Here is a 20,308-nt window from a genome sequence, read left to right as displayed (position 1 = left end):
TTTACTGACCTGAATGAGCCCTTTTATTATCATCTTGTAGTAAGGCAAAACATTTTCTGGTTTGTTGTGAGAATTTGTTGGTTTTATGCATCTTTAATGTCCTTTTAAACTGAAAACAGACTAAACAACCAGAAAACGGACTAAACTGATGTTTTCTTGGGCTTCTAAAGTCTGTAATGGAGATTTGAAACCAGATTTTCTTTGAAAAAACAAATAACCACATTTAAAAAAATAAAGATCGGCTTTTATTTTTTTAAAGCTGTTCTTTGCTGGCGCTGTTTCTGTGGCACCTTCAGAAATACAGCTCCTCTGCACAACCACCCTTTCACCGACAGATCACCAGTCACCAGTCCATGCAGGTCTTTTCTTCTGTCCTCTATATGTCTTAAACCATGTGCTTTAATTATAGCATGTTAGTGAGTGTGTGTGTGTGTATGTGTGTGTGTGTGTGGGCCTGTGAAGAGCCTCGCTGCCACTGTTTGAGCCGGGGTCGACAGGGAGAAACTGTCAGTCCAGATGCCCTCACCATTCAGTGATGTGAAGCCCCGCTCTCTCAGATCTGCGTCCATGAATAATTCTGGAAAATTAACTCTCAGAAAGCAAAGACAGTCTGCCCACTTGAGATCTCCCACAGTGCCTTGCTCTCTCCCTCCCTGTCAGCCCTGTCAAACGTTTTTTATTTTCTCTTACCAGATGGTGACTGCCCTCCTCATCGTAGTCGTCTTCGCCCCCATCGGTCATCTCGCCCGCCTCCACGTCCAACGCCCCCTCACCGGCCTCCTCCCCAGAGTTTTCTGCCGTCTCTGACACAGACTCATCATGCATGGAGTCACAGTTGTCCTCATACTTTCTCTGAGCCTCTGAACGAAGGGGGGGCACAGAGTAAAAAACACAAGTGACATTATGGTAGTAGCAAACTTTACTTGGCTTCCTTTTCTTTGTATTCCCAGTGGGATCAGGATGGAATGGGTTTAGACACTGATGGAGGACTGGAGCTGCTGCTTTCACTCAGCAGGCAAGGTGTTATTGTCAGAGCGTTTTCTGACTCGTTTTCATTAAAAGTTCCCATTTTGATAGAAAATAAAAAGTGTTGGGGGAAAATTAATTTTGGGTTTGCTTCATTTACACAAATTCGACTTAATAGGTTTATTTATCCAATACAGCAACTGTACACCTGTATAGAAGTGTGACAGTAGATATGACTAGTAACTAATATCAGGATGTTTTTTGTCTGAACACCACCAGGGCTTAAATGTAATTTAATTTGAAGTCACATTAAGTAACATTTCAAGAATCATATAACGTGACAATTTGTATACAAAGTGAATGGAAAACAGCTGAGCTAATCTCAAGTGTACTTTGAAATCACAAGTGACAAATGAAATACAAACAAATTTAATATTTATATAGTGTATAATGTTTGTGAGCATCATCTCTGACTGCAGCCTGAGCTTAGATAAACTCACTATATCTTTGGTTGAGTCATGTTTGCTTCTTCTTTCCGTTTTCTCTACCAACACAATAAAAACGTAGCCAAACCTTTATTTTCTGTATTAACCAGATTTTTCTGAAATTCTCACAAAACCAGACAAATAGTTGTCAGAGTAGAAGGGTAAGTTGCCCCAAAGATTTGATAAACTGCAGCAAATGTGCATTTTGCGGCACAAAGTCTCAGTGACCTTTGGAGAGAGCTGCACTCTGAGACTGTCCTGCGGTGCAGGGCGTCCACAAAGACCTCTCATATAAACCGAGTCAGCGTGTCGTTGACACCTGTCGGCTGTTATGACGGAGTGCTCCGCTGCTCTTATCTCCTACAATGTCACGAAGACTTATGGCCACCGTGTTTTTCTTTATTTCCCTCCCTCGGTGCCCGTCCTTTCCCTTTTCTTTCCCTGTCAGCTCTTATTGTTCCGTCTTCTCACCGGACTCGGCTCTCTGCTGCTTCTCAATCTTCTCCAGGCGTCCCAGCAAAGAGTCGATCTTCATCTTGATCTGAGTCAGCTCCCGTTTAATAGTCTGTAGCTGGTCCGTCTTCACTGCTGAGGCACAGAAACATAGAAACACATGTTTCTGTCATTTATGGTTACAGGGAATGGATTTTACTTTGTCCTAATTTCATTTTAACACTGCTTTGACTTTGTCCCCCTAATGATGGCTGCTTCATACAGTTTATCACAGACTGCATGCTGTCTTGTGTTAATTCTCTCGGATTTTGGTGGCGGATATCGTATCATCACTCTGAGTCACACTTTCCTCGGGGAAGAACATCTCAATCTGGCCAACTGCAAAGTTAACCAGCTGAAACTGTGGACCTGCTGCTTTCAATTTGAAGATTAGTACACAGCTTACGCCCACCACCGTGTGCAGTGCTGCTCAAGTTTGGCTCAACAGTGCCAATATATGAAAAATGTTATGTTAGTTTTCAGTTGGAAGGAGAGCTTTTTATAAATCGAGGTGCTTTTTTTTTTAACACTTCACGATAATGTGAAGCAAAACCTTTATATTTTTACGTTCTCATGAAATCCAACTCTGTACTTATATATCAACTGACATTCCTCGCATTTAAAGTTACCTTTCTTTCAATATAGTCATCTTCATTTAATAACATTTTTATGTCTCTGGTATCCACATCACCGTTTACTGGTCTCTAATGCAGTACAAACAGTGCAGCAGGTTAGTACCAAAGCAAACTGTCAAACTGTAGCTACTTCACATTAAACGTATTTACCAAGTCAAACAGGAAGAGCTGCTAATTAGAAAACAGAAAAAGTCTATACAACTAATAATTTTAATGATGATACCCAGAATATGATTATAATAACTATACTAATTACAACAGTTTCTCTAATAACAATGTAAATGAAGCTATGGTTTCAATTGGTACGCTTCCTTATGAGAATACAATTATTTGGCAGTTTCTAGAGTATTTATTTCAGTGCATAACAAAACAAGCAAATTCGTTCTACGGACGAGAATCCAAATAAAGTGGAAAAGTAAAACTGGAATAAATTCTTTTGTGTGATTTATTCTCGATAGATAAAGTGTCTATCTTCTCAAAACTTGACTGATCGATCTCTTCCAAACATATCACAGTGAAAATTAAACCATAATTAACCTTTGCAAAAAAGAGGAATGTGTCTAAAAACTAACTTATTCCAACTTTATGGTGTAACAGTGTATAAATGTATAAACATCTGTTTGCAATAACTTCCTCCTAGTTTTCCGTTTTTAAGATAGACACTCATAGACACATAGACACTCTCCATTGTGCTGGCAGGTCTTACAAAGATAAAACATGTAAATACATTTTAAATGACTGGCTATGACCAATGAATTATTATTTCATTGCAGATGAATTGCAGCTAATTTTCTATTTAAAATAACCTAAGTGGCAATAGAAATGTCAATAAAATGCATCACAAAACAGCAACAAAAATAATGTGTCCTTCTTCTTAAATGTATTAGATTTGCTGAAACGTTGCTTAGTTGCTGCACAAATTTTAGGGACGCAATTTGCCGTCCCCAAACTTTTACTGCTACCGTTTACTGCTTTATGAATAATTGCCGTCTCCTTCACACATGACTTTGGGCTCAATGTTTACTTTATGATACTTATCCCAAGCTTTGAGCTGTCAAACTTTGAGTCGTATATGTCAAGTGCAAATAGCATCTGGTGAAAAAAATATATTTATCCAAAGGACGTCACCATTAATTAAATTTGACCTGTCTCGTGGTTGCTGAAATGAAGGTGTCCTCCTTGGCAGCTTGAGCTGAGCAGATTAAAAGAATTCAGACCACAGAGTAATAAGATAATCTTATTCCTTAACCCTCGGCGGCTGAAATTTGTCATCTTTTGAGAGGAGGGGGAAAAAAACAGAACCAAGACGCTGAGATGAAAACAGAAAATTCTCTTTGACACCTATCATATTCTGTCAGGTCTGGAGCAGGAGTAGATGAGTGCTTGGTAAATAAACCCACGAGTTCCTCTAAAGCTTCAGCTGGAAAATCGGACGCAGGAGACACGCACAGGATCAAAACATTACTTGTCTAGTATCATGTCTGCATGAGGCTCTTTAAGTTTGTTTCTTTCATGTACATTTACACCCACACTACATCACAATGCAGAGCCCCATCCTATGCTATGTATGATGCATAAAACATCAACAGCTACGGTCAGAGGAGACATGAGTGCATGATAAATATTTCTGACATATTAGCGTGCTGCAAACTAGATTCCGCAAAACACATTTTAATCTGTCACTAAAACTCACGCTGAAAAACAACAAATGAAACCCTGGGTAACATTAGATGCACACTATACAGTGCTTGTCAATGCATGCGTGCCTAAAAAGGGAGCAGGAGGATTAATGTGTGCATCAGGAAGTGAGAGAAAAGGGATGTATAACACCACACTGAAGACGATACATATAGGTAATATCTGTGTAGAATTCCCAAGAGCTGATCTCATGTTGGTTTGTAAAGCAAAAGTCAACCCAAAAGCTACAGAAAAGCAGAAAATGAACCTTTCTGAAGGTGAAAAAAGGGAGAAACTGTACACACACAATGATATCTTGATGGGGGACACACGCCAAAGTGCCTCTATCTCCATCTCTGTTATCACCTGCTCCCATGTGTACAAACTAACACCCGTGAATGCACAAATACACAGTATATCACTCACATCCTTATTCCGACATTATCTGAGCTCACTCTCGGTAGCATGCCAGCCGTCTTTCAATGATAAGAAAGTGTGGAGCACTTTCTAATTTATCGCCGCCTCCAGGCCTCACTCCTTTTGTGCTATCAGTCACATAAGCTGCAGATGGAAAATATACACATCCTAATCCGACATCGTTTCATCGACACAGCATCTTTAGATAGTTTGGGTTAAAGGAAAAGGGAAGACAAAAAAAAATCTCATTGTTATTTAATAAGCATTAGGAAAAATTTAGAAATGAGTAATGGGTCTAATTTTAACTGTCGACATTTTTATCTTGGAGACACTGAGAAGCTCCTGAATCACTGGTCTATGAAGACTAAATGGACAAAGGGTTTGGGGGCTGGCGATGCTGATGTAATTCAGACTCCAAAAACTATACAAGTTGTAAAGTTACCAGCTTGCACATATGAATGCTACTGGGAGGGATGTGGGGAGAAATATTTATCATGAGCTAATATCTATACACTCAGTAACCTTATATGTTGTATGTATGTGTTGTACCTTAAATCCACCAGGTTGAATTAACGTTGTGGCTGGTTTGTGTATAATAATACACAATAATGCATGATAATAATTATTTGATTTTAAACCACCATTATTATTTGCTACATGGATTAAATTAGGAATATTTTATTTACATATACTGTACATGCTTTTAGGTTTTTTAAACTCATAACACACAGTAGCCTAAGTACTCAGTAGTACATGTATTTGTATGGCACAACACTGCCTGTGCTATATGAGGAAATCTTTCTGCTTTTAGCTGAAAACCATCTCCAGATGATGTTATCTCATTGCTCACACCACCGAAGGGGTTTTTTATGGTCAACCCGCTCTTGACGAACTTCTCCGCTCCTGATGACGAAGAACTCCTCCTGATCACGTCATGCGGAGGAGATTGTCAGGTAGAAGCGGAGAAATATGAGGCGAGGCAGAGGGAAGATTAAAAGCATGAACGTACATGCACACCCTAGTCTAGAACCACAGGATGCAAGTTCCTCAGAGCTCCAATTTGAAACTGAAGCTACGGCGCTACCCTGAGAAAATCAATGCTCTCTGCTCTGCTGTGCACTGTGTAGACCCTAAAAGATTAGACGTTATAAATTTCCAATAAATAGAAGTAGAAGTAACAAAGTTGTTGGCAAATCTCTCTGCACTGCTGCCAGTGGTGTTCAATGAGTCTGAGTCACAAGCACCACAGACAACAGCGCTACACATTGAGACAAACTATCATACAGCAACACATACTCACATACTGCGTGCAGTTAATGAAAACCCCATGAGATGAACAAAAACCCCAGACCAGATACTGCTGTTTGGACTTGGAGAGAGAGTGTGTGTGTGTGTGTGTGTGTGTGTGTCAATGACTGACTGTATACACAAAGTATAGTGGCAGTTTCAGTTCACGTCATTATCATAAATTTAGCACTGAACAGCTGATTCTGTAATTACTACTTGTAGAGAACACATGGTTCAAACTGCCCACACTAACCCAGCGTGCTCTTTGAGAAAACTAACTTTAAAAATATGTAGGCCAAATCCAACGCATGCCATGATTTTTCATGGTAAATTAGTCTCCAAAACATAGAGCAGCACTGCTCAGACAGAGGAGAGAGAACTCATTTACTCCGTCCAAAAAGAGGATGGGAGACTGGTTTCTTTTCCTTCTGTATAAAACTGCAACTGGGTCCTGCGGATAGAGCTCACCAAGCTGCTCATGCTGATAACGCTGGCCTAGTCAGGCTACAATGGAAAACACAGCTGACCACAGCTCCACAGAGATGCCCCCAATCTCACACTAATTACATTTAGGATGTTATAATACATCACCAGTTAATCACAGGACCAAATGAGATCCAGATGGATCCTGGGTGACGGGACAAGCACTGTTTGCCAAATGGGTGCTTCTCAGAAAGCCCTGGGTTTTTATTTGTGTTTGCGATTTTGCTCTACATTGCAGTGCGGCTTGTTCTGAGCTGCTCGAGTGAATTAAAAAGCTTTTTATAGTGGCGTAGCATAAGTAGCACAGCTGAATCATGCCACTGCTTTGTCTCTCAGAGGCAAGGTTTTGAGATTTGCATTAAGCCTTCGGTTTTTGAAGAGGGCAGAAAGCTATTAGTGTAATTAGGCTGCGTTGTTTGCAAGATATGAATGATAAAAAAAAAACAAAATCTGACTAGTCTAATGTAAACACAAGACTGAGCGCCTTATTGTACGTACGTTTGAGCCCAGAGGAGGAGGAGGACGTGGGAGGTCTGGAGGACGAAGAGGAGGAAGAGGAGGATGTTTTGATGGGGAATGAGGTCTTCCCACGGCGGGAGGAAGGAGCGAGCACCCTGGAGCGTTTAAGTGGGATCACGGCTCTCGGTGGGGGGGCCACTCTACCATGGTAGTCAAAGAGCCTCAAGAAAGGAGAAAAACCTATAATATCAACATCACATCTTACGAGTCACCATCTTTTATAATTGATTCCAAAACAGTTTTTTCTGCAGCTTCACCAAAACCTTTTCCAAAGCTTATTATCTGTCCCCAGTATTGTATTTGAACGTTTTCTATGGCTTTGTCTCGAAATCTTACTCTCAAACGGCATGTAACACATAAAACAAAAGGCAGTTATCCTATCCAGGCCCTAACCTGCTTATAAAGAATCCTCTCACACATGTGTCTTTTAAAAGTGAAGAGGATAAAACAGAAATGGGTGCTAAATGTCAAATGAAGGAGTCAGCTGTGACAGATCTGTGACAGTAGAGGCTCTCAAAGATTTCGACATTTAGAAAATGTCTCCGTCAATAAGTGTCTCCGATCACTGGCAGATAAATGAGAGAGAAAACAAGTGTTCCTTTATTAGTATGCTCGGTACTGGCTCTGTTCGGCCATTTGACTGACAGCCAAGTTGACTATTTGGAAGTACTTCTTGGGTTACTTAATTGTATCCGACAGGGGAGACTTTTAATGAGTTGCAGACTTTAGGGGAATCCTATTGACCATACAGCAAACTCCCTCATCTGAACAGGTAAAGTCCACTCACAGCTGAGAAGCTATAACTCGGCATGACAGGTTTGTCAGGTTTTTGGATTCTCCACATATTGAAGCCTCCATAGCTTTTCAAACCCAAAAACCCAATAATTAAAGAATGAGGAAGGTTAGCTGCTAAATTTTGTTTTGGATTTCAGGAAGTTTGCACTCAAACCTAAGCCAATGTTACCTGACTTCGCAAAATAAACAGTTTCCTCTAATGTTTAGCACCATTCTATGAATATAACCCTAAAGTTCAAACTCCTTTTCAGTCCTCTGACGTCTTTTTTGATGATTGCAGCCACAAATGCCTGATTTTCAGGCTTTTCTAAAGAGAAGGAATGTTTATTGGATTTTTGCAATGAAACTGTGGGAGCAAGTGAAAGTTGCAAAACTGGTTGCTTTTTCTTTCCGAAATTCATAAAAAATTAATAGCAACCAGTTCTGTAATTTATACTGCAGCGGCCTGGTGGATCAGCGGGTGCAGCATCAGCCTGTGTGTCCTTGAGTGAGACACATTATAACAGGCAAACATATACATGTGCTCACTAATGACAATGATTCTTTTCTATACCACACTGATGTCACCACTAATTATTCTTGTTTATTCTAACTCACCTTAATTCTGTCTGCACTTGCAAAAGACCTGAATGCAACAGCCTGTGGCACAGTAAGTTGTCGTCTGTTATCGCAGCATTTCAGCCATTTTCCGAGTGTGTTTTGCAGTAGAAAAGCGTTAGTCAATTCCAGCACGGGGTTGTACATGGTGCAGAACATGAGGGAATTGCTTTGCACGGCCTTTAGCAGCAACTCTTTCAGCCAGTCAGCCTCTCTTAGAGGTTCTCGTCTCTAGTCTCCACTGCAAGGGGTTTAGAGCATCAGATGGAGTTGCATAAAAGTTCTGCAAGTTCACACGAAATATCACGGAGGGTCCGCCTTTTACAGTGTTCTCTTTTCAAAAAGTCATTTGAAAGACTGGAACATCTTCCAGACCATCTCATGAGACTAACATTACCTTAATTACAGCTACAGGGGATTCAAAACTGCTGGTTGCCATTTCAGCTGCTGCAAGTTAGATATGAGAAGACTGATTTTCTTTGCATCTGTGTGAAATCAAGGACCCTCTGTTTGAAAATATACCAAAAAATCTGAGAACTGGTGTTGCTGATTAATGTACGTGAAGGAAGAGAACGTCTGACCGATTTTTAGCTTTGTTAAAATATGTATGCATATATATTTATTTGATACATACCTGCTGTAGAAATCATCCCTGTAGTATTCGTAATCAAATTCGTAGCCACTGTGAGAGAGTCAGAGGGACAGAGTGGGAAGGAGGGTGCATAGAGACATCCAGTCAAATATAAAAGATAAAGAAAAGGATGGGTTGTTTTAGGACAAGCCATTTTGGATCTGTCAGCAAGGAAAGCATGCAGATCAATCTTAGCTGTTTTGATTTGAATGGACAGGTTCTTGTTTATGCCTAAAGCTCACCACAGGTTAAGCAGCAAGCCGGGCATGCAAATATTACAGAGCAACAAAGAAACAAAAAAGCTTAGTCAGGGGATAAAAGTTAGAAAAAAAAAAAAAACATTCTTAGATCGTCGAGAGGAAAATCAATGTTGAGTACACACTCAGGATATCAACTAATTTGGAATTCAGTGAGGGAAATAAAATAAAGACACGTTGTGAAAAGAAGGAGCCGTTTTGTAATTTTGCTATTCTCATAGGAATTTTAATTAGGATTAATGTATAACTATTTCAATTTAGAGTAGTGTGGTTTCTTTTTTATCCTATTGCAGGTCCAGAATTACCATATTGCATCCTGTCTGTGTTCAGCTGCAGCTCTAAAATGCAAATGAGGGTTTATAATAACACATTGCACAAACTAATAAATTAGTAAATAAGACAGACAAGGAAACGAACCAACAGTTCAAAAAGGAGTAAATTGGTGGGAGTACAAACTCTGCCAATGCACGACCTATCAGAACACACACGTGTGTCCCAGTGAATACAAAAACATCTTTGGCCCTGTGTTACATTAGAAGGCAGTAAACAAGAACTGCTTTGATCCGTTTATGTCCAGGAGATGTGTGTACGGGGCAGAAAATCAGGGTCACGCTTAATGAAGCTTATACAACGGCATCTCTTTGAGATTCACAGGCCCGTGTGGAACCAACTCAAGTCAAGGCAGGGAAATGTGAAGAGCTTTGAAAACTCTCTAGCCACCCTTCATGTTCGAACTCCACACTTACATCTGCAGGAGCAGCAGAATGTGAAGGTTTGTTAACACTCATCACATGGAGAAAAACAAAACAAAACGTACCTGTAAACTGCCGAGAGTGGCCGCTTGGAGCCTGCTTTGGGCCGGTATGGCTTGGGCTCGCCCGCCATGTTTATATCTGCAAAAATACACACACAAACAAGTCACTATTGCCCACAGTATTTACATAAATCATATGATATAATTGCAATGGAAGGCCATGATAACTGTAATAATAATTGTATTAACAATTACATCTGTAACTTTGAAATTTAACCACTAATAATTTTTTTTAACGTACACATTACACTTCCTTTCAAAAACTGTCTAGTGAATATTTCTGCCCTTACACATTCAGCTGTAAAATGACTGAAAAACTAGTAGTAGTGTAGTGGTATTATAATAAGTAGTGGTATTAGATATACATTTTGCAGGTGCTGCAATTTGTAATGTATTTTCTTTGTAGGATTTGTGAATTAAATTTCTTTGTTAAATATATAGTAGATATAAATCTAATTGTTGTATTTATTACATAATGATGACTATTTTCTGTATATTTGTATTTAGTTATACACCTGTAATCCCACTCTTTTTTGATTCAATGTCAAAAATTTTAAGTCCAAATTGTCTAATTTTGAGAAACGTTAGAACATGTTGTATATTACATATTGCAAGGTATTCATACAAATACTGCAAAAAAGTATTCACAACCCTTGAAATTGCCCATATTTTGTTATGTGACAACCACAAATGTAAATGTATTTTATTGGGATGTTATGTGACAAAGTGATAAAGTGGTGCATAATTGTGAAGTAAAAGGAAAATGATAAAGGATTTTCAATTTGTCTTTACAAGAAAATATCTGAAAAGTGTGGCGTGGATTTGTATTCAACCCCCTTTACTCTGATACCACTAATTAAAATCCAGTGGAACCAATTGCCTTCAGAAGTCACCTAAATAGTAAATAGAGTCCACCTGTGTGTAATTTAATCTCAGTATAAATACAGCTTTTCTGTGAAGCCCTCAGAGGTTTGTTAGAGAACAAACAGCATCATGAAGCTCAAGGAACACAGCAGACAGGTCAGGGATAAAGTTGAGGAGAAGTTGAAAGCAGGTTAGTTTATAAAAAAAATATCCCAAGCTTTGAACATCTCACGGAGCACTGTTCAATCTATCATCCAGAAAAGGGAAGAGTGGCACAACTGTAAACCTACTAAGACGTGGCCGCCCACCTAAAATGACGGCATTAATCGGAGAAGCAGCCAAGAGGCCCATGGTAACTCTGGAGGAGCTGCAGAGATCCACAGCTCAGGTGGGAGAGTCTGTTCACAGGACAACTATTAGCTGTGCACTCCACAAATCTGGCCTTTATGGAAGAGTGGCAAGAAGAAAACCATTGTGAAAGAAAGCTATAAGAAGTCCTGTTGGCAACAAGCCACAGCAAACCTGTGGAAGAGGCTGCTCTGGTCAGATGAGACCAAAAGAGAAAGTTTTGGCCTAAATGCAAAATGTCATGTGTGGCTAAAACCTAACAATGTACATCACCCTGAACTCTCCATCCCCACCGTGAAACATGGTGGTGGCAGTGTCATGTTGTAGGGACGCTTTCCTTCAGCAGGGACAGAGAAGCTGATCAGAGTTAATGGGAAGCTGGATGGAGTAAAATACAGGGGAAGAAGTAAACCTGTTAGAGTCTGGAAAAGTTTTGAGACTGGGACAGAGGTTCACCTTCCAGCAGGACAACGACCATAAACATAAAGCCAGAGCTACAATGGAACGGCTTAAATCAAAGCATATTCATGTGTTAAAATGGCCCCGTCAAAGTCCAGACCTAAATCTAATTGAGGATCTGTGGCATAACTTGAAAATTGCTGTTTACAGACACTATAGCTCAGTTGGTAAGGCATTTGTCAAGGGACCACAGGGTCAGTGGTTCAATCCCCAGTCCTGGCTATATGTCAAAGTGTCTCTGGGCAAGATGCTGAACCCCTAACAGCCCATTCCCATCCCCAGCTATGTCCAAGCCTGGTAGAAATTGGGGATGGTTGCGTCAGGAAGGGCATTCAGCTGTAATTGTAGCAAATGCTGCTTTTATAAAGTACTGACTCAGGGGTTGAATTAATAATTATGTACCCCTTTGTGTTCACATATCACTAACATCTAATAAAATACACTTATGTTTGTGACAAAATGTTGAAAATGTCAAGGGCTATGAATGCTTTTGCAAGGCAATGTATGAGGGGTATTACAGGATTTCATTCATGCTGTCACTCTTGTTTCCTTCAGTTAAGTGTAACCTAGTTTAAAAAGCAAGAACTAAATCAATGAAAGCATAACCAGTTTCCTTCTTCAAATATCTCAACTCAGAGCATCAGCTCAGGATGGTAGTTGCAGTATTTCATCTGGCTTGAGGAAGCACGAAAGCATAAACACACAACAGAACTTCATAATAAACAGAGTAAAATATCAATTCAGGCTTCCAGGAAGCTCTGCACTTTTTCCACCGCAAAGCCTTTCAGGCGGCATTTAAATAAGCAACACACTGCAGGACAAATCCACTAATGTCGAGGTGCATTGTGAGAGCCGATTTTCTAAGGCAAGACTGGTGACCTTGCTATTGTGGACTGAAAATATTACCAAATGAAATTCTTGTTGCAAGGCAGGAGAGAATCTGTTAAACCGTAAAAACAATGAAAAAGAATAAAGTCCCACAAAACACTAGGGGAGCTTTGATTTATAGCCAGCTGTTTTTCTTTGAATTAAGAAAATGTTACATCAGTTGGACAGTTTTGTGACCAAGCCATACAATGATGTAGATAAAAAAAAAAAAAAAAAGCGCATTGTTAAGGATGGTGCAACCTCTTTGTATTTTTTGCACAGACTGAGTAGCGTCTGGGAACTTTGCCAATAGGTCAAAATAAGCACCTGGTTCAAAAGTAGAACCTTCCAACTGGCAAAAAACTTTATGGATGCAGACAGGAGGCCATATTCCCAACGTTAAGTCGTGCCTGTAAAAGCTGCATGCTTATCTGAGGTCAGGTTTTAGCACAAACATTATAGCCAAAGACCACCCGAAGGGAGGCTGAAGAAAAAGAATCGCTTGTAGAAAATTGCGACAAAAATACTTGATGCTTCGTCGTCTGGCAAAGGGCAGTAAAACCCAATCATCTGCATGAGAATAAAAGTTTAAGACCGAGAACAAGGTGCCAATCAACAAGGTGCCCTTCAGAAGACGAAACCCACCCAAACCACTTCAGTGCTGTTGAAGTCACTCTGAATAAGAGCCTGGGCTAAATGCCATAACAGTGCATAGATCACCTTATGTGACAAAATGTTTTTTTTTTTTTTTGTTAAATGGAGCCATGTTCTCGCACTTTGTCCCTTCCAGCAACTCCCATATGCTTAAATAATTTATGCGTCTCTTCTCCCCCCTCCTTACTCTTTAACACCAAACAAGTGGAAGCACCCCGATTGCCCTGGAGTTGAATTGCACGGGGGTGAAAATAAGCTCCTGGCAAAATCTTGCCTCCTTCTCCCAGTGGCTGCTCTCATGAGAAATAGGATTAAACCCCGGTTTGTTTGTATACTACCTACTTAGACATGCTAACACACACGACTTTCTAGGCAGCGCTGCATGACCAAATGACTGTTCGAGTGTGTATGTGTGTGACTGTCAGTAATTAGTCATTCAATTTACATTTTATAATAATAATTGTATGTCTGCATGATGTCAGAAAATTGTGAAAAGAAATGCTCAACACAGTTTCCACAGTTTGGTCTGTGCAATATTGAAAAGTCAAAAGAGAAAAGCAAATTGTTGGTATTTTTGAAGCTGAAAACAGAAAATGTTTAGTATTCTTACCTGATAAATGACTTAAATGAAGGAGAAGGAGCACATAATAGTCACATAATGGATATATTTTGAAAAAAAAAAAGGTAATTTAAATAATCAATCTACCCAATCTATCTCCGAGCCGACATACTGAGACAGCCAGTCATTCACAATTTAGAGTCTCCATTTAACTTAAATCTATGTCTTTGCACGGTGGGAAGAAAGTGACGCTAGCACAGGGAGAACAAGCAAACTCCATGAACACTAGGACGTCATCACCAATAATAATAATAATAATAATAATAATAATAATAATAATAATAATAATAATAATAATAATAAAAACAAAAAAAACAGATTCAGGACATATCATCCCTCAGTGACAACTTCCGCTTTTCCATGACATAAGTAAAAGCCACTGTCTCACTTGAAGAGGTTAATTTTGAGATCATAGCTGAGGTGACACCACTGACGACATAAATGACAGGCGTGTGCATGTGGGTAATGGTGGATAGGCTCAGTATGGCTGTAAATCACCTCCCCGCCCCCACTCACTATTTAATGCGCCATTTTGTGGTAGTGTCCGAATGTTGAGCGTTCAAATCTATCAATGCTAGTGATGACGCAACGTGACAATGATAGGTAAGTGTCAGAAATGTCGCTTGATTGTTCACCAATGATAGTGGACATTATTCAGAGAGTAGGGAATGAGGGAGTAGGGGGTGATTTCGGGCATAGCCTATGTTTCTTTTCCCCAAAATATGTATTATTATCGTTATGACTCAAAGCTGCATCTCACACAGGTATGGCATTCATTTCTGATGATGTGCACACATCAATGCCGCGGCTCCCAAAGGGGTATATCTCGACCCTTTCACTAGTTATTTTATTTTTTGAGCAGGGTTTGAGCGCGTAGAACACTGCTGTGTTTCTACAGTACACTTCCGTTGGCACTGAATGAGATGTGGGCTGGATCAGGGAGGAAAACTGGGTGTTTTATTTAATGGGTGTCACTCATTTGCCTTTTAACCCCTTGGTTTGTATCGCTGGTTTTTCTGCTTCAGCAGGTGGGTCAAACAGGGAAGAGGGGGGCAGAGCCGTCCATGAACGCATTGCAAAGGGTTTCTGAGGTCTGTTGCTCCTCTCTGTCTAACCAGAAAATAAAACAAAAGAGGGCTCGACCTTGCAGTGCACACGATGCCAGTTGAGTTTTGGAGCACTGAAATTATTTATAGATATGTTTGAGCTCGACTCTTCGACATCTCTCTGACAGGGAGTCTGTTTGTCTTTCTATACATACAGGAACCAACGCAACCAAGGTATGAATATTTAAAAGAACATTGTTATTGGCTGAGGAACTGGGAGAAGACGTTGTTCTCGAGGTAAATTGCAGCGAAAGATGCCGGGGCGCAGAGCATAAGTAATCACTGAAGACAGACCCGTGTTCTTCTGTCGAGAAAACAAGGATCCATGACTCCCCGAAGGAACCTGCCCGTGTGTTTTATTGGTCTCATTTGTTGCCTTACATCTCTGTCTCCCTCAGCACACTCTTGCTCTTGCTTCCTTTTCTGCCCTCGGCCTCAACCTATCTCTCAACGTCTCTTTCTCTGTCTCTGCACCGCTGCTCACTTTCCCTCCCTCCATCACCTTCCCTTCTCCCACACATGCACTCACAAAGGGCAATATCTAACCCAACCTCGCCATCCGTCACTCTCTCTCACATCCCGTATTTCTTCCTGTGTCTCTATGTGCGCAGAGGAAGCTCATTATGAGGCATTTCAGTGCTGAGCATCACCTGTGGGGCCTTTTCTATTTGACACCTGTGCTGCCAACGAAAGCTTTGCAAGTCTTATTTCTCCACTCCTTTCATTAGCACGGGATGAATAACAGCAGAGCAATGGAAGTCGAGGCTTTGAATAACTCAAGGCTGCAAACTCAGCCATATGGTGACATATTTCAGGAGAACGGTTGGGATGAGGAAGTACTCCTGTGAAAATCAACAGGGCCTAAAAACATAAGGACAGGGTCTATCTTGAGAATGCATGGAACAGGAAGCCCCGCACACTCCTGGAAGGAATATGAATGAAGTACTGGAGCAGGTATAAAACCTGCCGGGCCTGCTGAAGCCACAACAAATCAGACTCTAATCTTCCTTTTCTCTTCCAATCTCAAAGAGAGGATAGAAATCCAGCTAACAGCCAGAGGCTTCGAAGGAGAGCTAACAGGCCCATGTAGCAGGGGTCACCACAAGGTCAGGTCCCGGGAGAGATGGGAAGATTGTGTCTCTGTGAGCCAAAGATCTACTTTTTATTAGTGTGGGCAGATGGGCGTAAGGGCAGATTCCTGAAAATCATTTTCTCCAGCAAGATGCCGTTCACATCAGCCATAGCTCCACTGGGATATAATAACAATCCAACAACTCTGCTCACATCAGCTCGTTCTGCACAAGCTTGTCTTTAAAATGTGGTGATAAAGAGTGTTGTCTGAACATGTGGCGAGCCATGTGCATCAATAAACTTTCAACATGCATTACTAATTATATACAGGCTCTATATAATTTACATCTAGATCGGAAATCAAAACCCACACATGACTCATGGCCTTATTTATAATTACACCATTAATGATCAAAGACACAAAAGGAGCAGTGATTAGCGTTTGACGGTACCTTCTTGTTACGTCAGATTTCCACAGCACTGCAAGAAAACCCAGAAGCGAACAAAATAAAAACTAAATACACAGCTGATTTTGTTGGTTCCTGGTGCAGTAAATGACCTGTTTGGACACCTGCTGTGCTTCAGCAGAGAAGTTATAATTCACAAAAATGTGTTTGTGTGAGTCAGTTATCACCCTTTAATATGTCTTCGGCATCATGCAGTACCTAAAAAATAAACTAGAAAAGGAGCCCGGCTTTTTCTAAAAGACACATTCCACTCAGAAATATAGTTTAAAATCTGATCTGGTTAAGTCCTATGTGTTTGAGCCAATACCTATAGATTATGGGAATTTTCCAGCCATACTGTAGCACAGGAATCGTTTTAGATACTATCAATATGGTGTGCGGCTGCAAAGTGGAAAGAGTTATTTTGGGCATCCTTGGCTTTGGAGATAAAAGTTGTGTTGATTTTGTGCTTAGACAACATCAGTTGAAGCTCCTCTGAAGCTTCAACAGGCGTGAAAGTCTCCCAGGTGAGTCACGGGTGCAAACCATGGCAACTGTGTTTGAAACAGAAGTAGAGCGAGCACACTCTCCTTTTCTAATTATCCCTAAAAACTACGTAAAGCCAACATGCCTTGATGATGGACCGCCAATATAATAAAATCCATCCTGACAAAGATAGGAATGTCTGTAATGTAAATGTCACAGTATTGTGCTGTAGAGACTGTGTTTTCAAATCCTGACACCATCTCTGCTTTACAGTAAGTAAATGTATGAGGTGGAAAGATGTGGACAAATGCACAGTTCAGCAAGTAGCCCTGGATGTGTTTTCCTGCGTCGCTAGTTTTAAAGGCTACGGCAGACAGATAAATCTCACATTTGATTACAGGCATGAAAAAACATTTGACTGAAATGAAGTTTCGTCCGAGCCCTCTCAGACCCAGACCGGTTGCCACTGTACTGGATTTCTTGTTTCCCTGAGTCTCTAGAACAACACTGACTCTATAAAAGGCACCATACCAACTTTTTGAATGATCTGGGCTAATTCTGAGACATATTCAGGTCCCGATTGTTGCGCCTACGTGCTCCCAATGCACTACAGCTCTGAATAGCTGAATATTTATATGTCTTTATGTTGAGCAATATTGATATTAATAAAAGAAAGTTTGCTTCGCTTAGTCATCCAGTTATGTCAAAGGGATCAGACCTGGGACGTTTAATTTACAGTGCAGCGATGCCAAAGTACAATTCTCTGCCACGATCAACGTACAAAACGTCTTTTCTCCTCTTGATTACCTAAAAAGCTTTGGTGTCTTCTTCTGAGTCATACAGCAGACATGCAGCACGGCAACTGCAATACGCTCCCTTCCAGTCCTATTAGCCAGGACATTCAAGGAAAGAGAAACGTGTTCTTTCCTTTTCTCTAAAACAGAGGAAAATTCCCCACAGACCAGAACGAAGGTTTCTTCAACACATTTGTCACTTTTTCCCTCTGCGTGTTTTTTTTATTTTTATTTCATTCTCTCCTTGCAAACGCCGACTGTCTACTTGAAGAGATAAACATTAAAGGAGAAGCCGGGGGTGTGTGGGGGGGGGAGCTGCCGATCACCTACTCGTGAAAGGAGAAACTCTGGCACCAATCTCCCCAATGTCTTAATTAATTGAACAAAGTAACTAATCATGCAAATTGTTTCTCAATGGGGGAGATATGAGCAAAGAGACAAGAACAGAGTGAAAGAGCTGAATTATGCAGGTACTGGATGTGCAAAAAGACCAGGCAGGTATGTGGGAAATTCACCTCCACACTACCTTCAGCTTTGACGGGAACTCCTCTATGAATTGTGGAGGAAAGCGGGAGGTCTGAGATGAAGAATTTGTCCCATCTAATACCCAGTGCCGTACATCATGACCTGCAGGCAAGAGGCTCGGACTGCTGTGGGCATCATAAAATGCCAGCTTCAACTTTCATCTTTCCTCCTCTGATTTATTTCCAAGGACTGATAAAGGGCATATTACAAAGTGTGGACTGACACCTTATTGACAGATTTCCACAAAATCTCTGAGTGAAATACAAATATCACAAATATTTCTAACAGTGCACAGACAGGTTTTCATTTTCATCAAGGCCGCCCTGCTGCATGCTGAACCAGGTTTCGATTATTTTGTGAACCCCCCCCCCCCTCATATGGACATATCATATGGCTGTATTTTTCATCATTGCTGGGACATTTTAAGCAACTAAGCTACTGACATCACTGACAATCATTTTATTTGGAGGGCAGAATGCTTAAAGAGCAAACAATGTAGCTCCGCTGGCAGAGCTGTGGTTCACGGATCACAGGGTCAGTGGTTCGACTCCCAATCCTCTTGGCTACATGTCAAAGTGTTCCTGGCCAAGACATCAAAACCCCAAAGTCCCGTTGAATAAAAGCATTTCAACTTGTCAATGTAAATGCTATTTCCTGGGTTCAAACCCAACCATGATATAATATATCCTGTCAGATCTTAACTTAGCATCTGCCTAATAAAAGACAGAAATGTTTAGATTCAACTGTTCTATCCTTCAAGTTAGTGCGAAATATTTAAATTCATATTTTAGGTCATTTTATTTAGTTGACTCTTAACTTAGAGGTATTGATATAATGATGAGCCCACGTTTTTCTCGCCTTTTGAACAAACATTGTAACCTGTGTTATATCTTTGGTGCAATCACCGAGCAGAACCACGTCATGGCAATTTAGATTTCTATACGATTTCTGCTTCAGTGCAATGAAGCACTGTATTTTGGATTTGTTAGGCTCTGCGACCAATAAATCCCTTATCTTCTGTTCACCTTCTCAGTTTGATTTTGTCTGTCTCTCCCTGACACCACAGCACTATGTAGAAATGTGCGAGAACTCAGCAATGCAGTTATTAACAACGAAACGGTCGGACGGGTTCAAAATGTTCCAAAATCAATGAAACAACTGGAAAATGTAGTATTTGCAGAAGATACATGAACCTTCGCACGTTCAAGGTGACACAAACTTCCACACACAGGTGCATTTTTTACGAGGTCTAACTATCCCTTTTCAGAACAAGGTTGTGTCACACTAGCTGCCTCTTCACTCTTAAAAACATTTCTAATTTGTGAGAGAGTCTGCCACAGCAAATGGCAAACCTCCGATAGTGTCCAAGTTCATGTTTTTAACCCACATTATTTCAAAGGTTTTATTCACTTGCCCAAATATGTAAAACACAACAGAAAGTAATTATTCAAAGTGTTCAGTTGACTAATTGAGAAGTAAAACATGAAGAAACCTCAGAAACCATCCTTCTTTTGGCCTTTTTTCCATTTCCATCCCTGGCTTGTGAACAATGACCAGTGCTTCAAAAACATTCACACGTCCACTTCGCATGCTTTCCCCCCTTTATTACAGTTCACCAAACAGCCATTTTATTATATATGGCTACAACATCTGAGCGAACACCCGTTTTCAAACCCGAAGCATCTCTTTGTTTGCAAACACCCAAGTGTGACTTTCCGTCTGCTGCCCTGCCTCGGTGCCTCATTCCCGCGGCTCCATGGACCAAAGTCTACGGGGATCAGCTCCTAATCCCCGGCCCCTTCAGGCAAAGGGCAGAACAGATAAAGGCATGGCATCGCTTTGAGATCCCATCCGTCTGCGTGACCTGTAAAACTCAGTGAGCCGTCTCACACGAGTCAACAATAGCGCACTTCAAAAAGGATGACGATTTCGAGGTGACGTGCACAGTGAGGGGGCTCAGTGGTGCGGAGTGAGGCATGAAAACAAAGCAGTTATCCGCAAACATAAGCATTTA

The 20,308-nt window shown here is 40.7% G+C and overlaps 1 protein-coding gene across 6 annotated transcripts in view; it reads right to left on the bottom strand.

Moving 5' to 3' along the window:
* Positions 1-20,308, bottom strand: part of LOC137104739 (RNA-binding Raly-like protein) — an 89,001-nt gene that overhangs the window by 3,792 nt on the left and 64,901 nt on the right. For 3 of the 6 annotated variants that reach the window (XM_067486373.1, XM_067486372.1, XM_067486370.1), the window contains 5 exons: positions 10,059-10,134; positions 8,988-9,035; positions 6,941-7,122; positions 1,923-2,039; positions 691-860 (listed from right to left, as the gene is read on the bottom strand). In XM_067486373.1, the coding sequence (XP_067342474.1) occupies positions 691-860; positions 1,923-2,039; positions 6,941-7,122; positions 8,988-9,035; positions 10,059-10,134 (593 nt within the window). The remainder of the gene's footprint in view (positions 1-690; positions 861-1,922; positions 2,040-6,940; positions 7,123-8,987; positions 9,036-10,058; positions 10,135-20,308) is intronic. The other 3 variants (XM_067486369.1, XM_067486371.1, XM_067486374.1) reach the window with 2 other exon arrangements.

The sequence above is a fragment of the Channa argus genome, chromosome 19 (assembly GCF_033026475.1).
Source record: "Channa argus isolate prfri chromosome 19, Channa argus male v1.0, whole genome shotgun sequence".
Lineage (NCBI taxonomy): Eukaryota > Metazoa > Chordata > Actinopteri > Anabantiformes > Channidae > Channa > Channa argus.
Note: the sequence above shows the minus strand (reverse complement) of the source record. Positions and strands in the feature narration are given on the sequence as shown.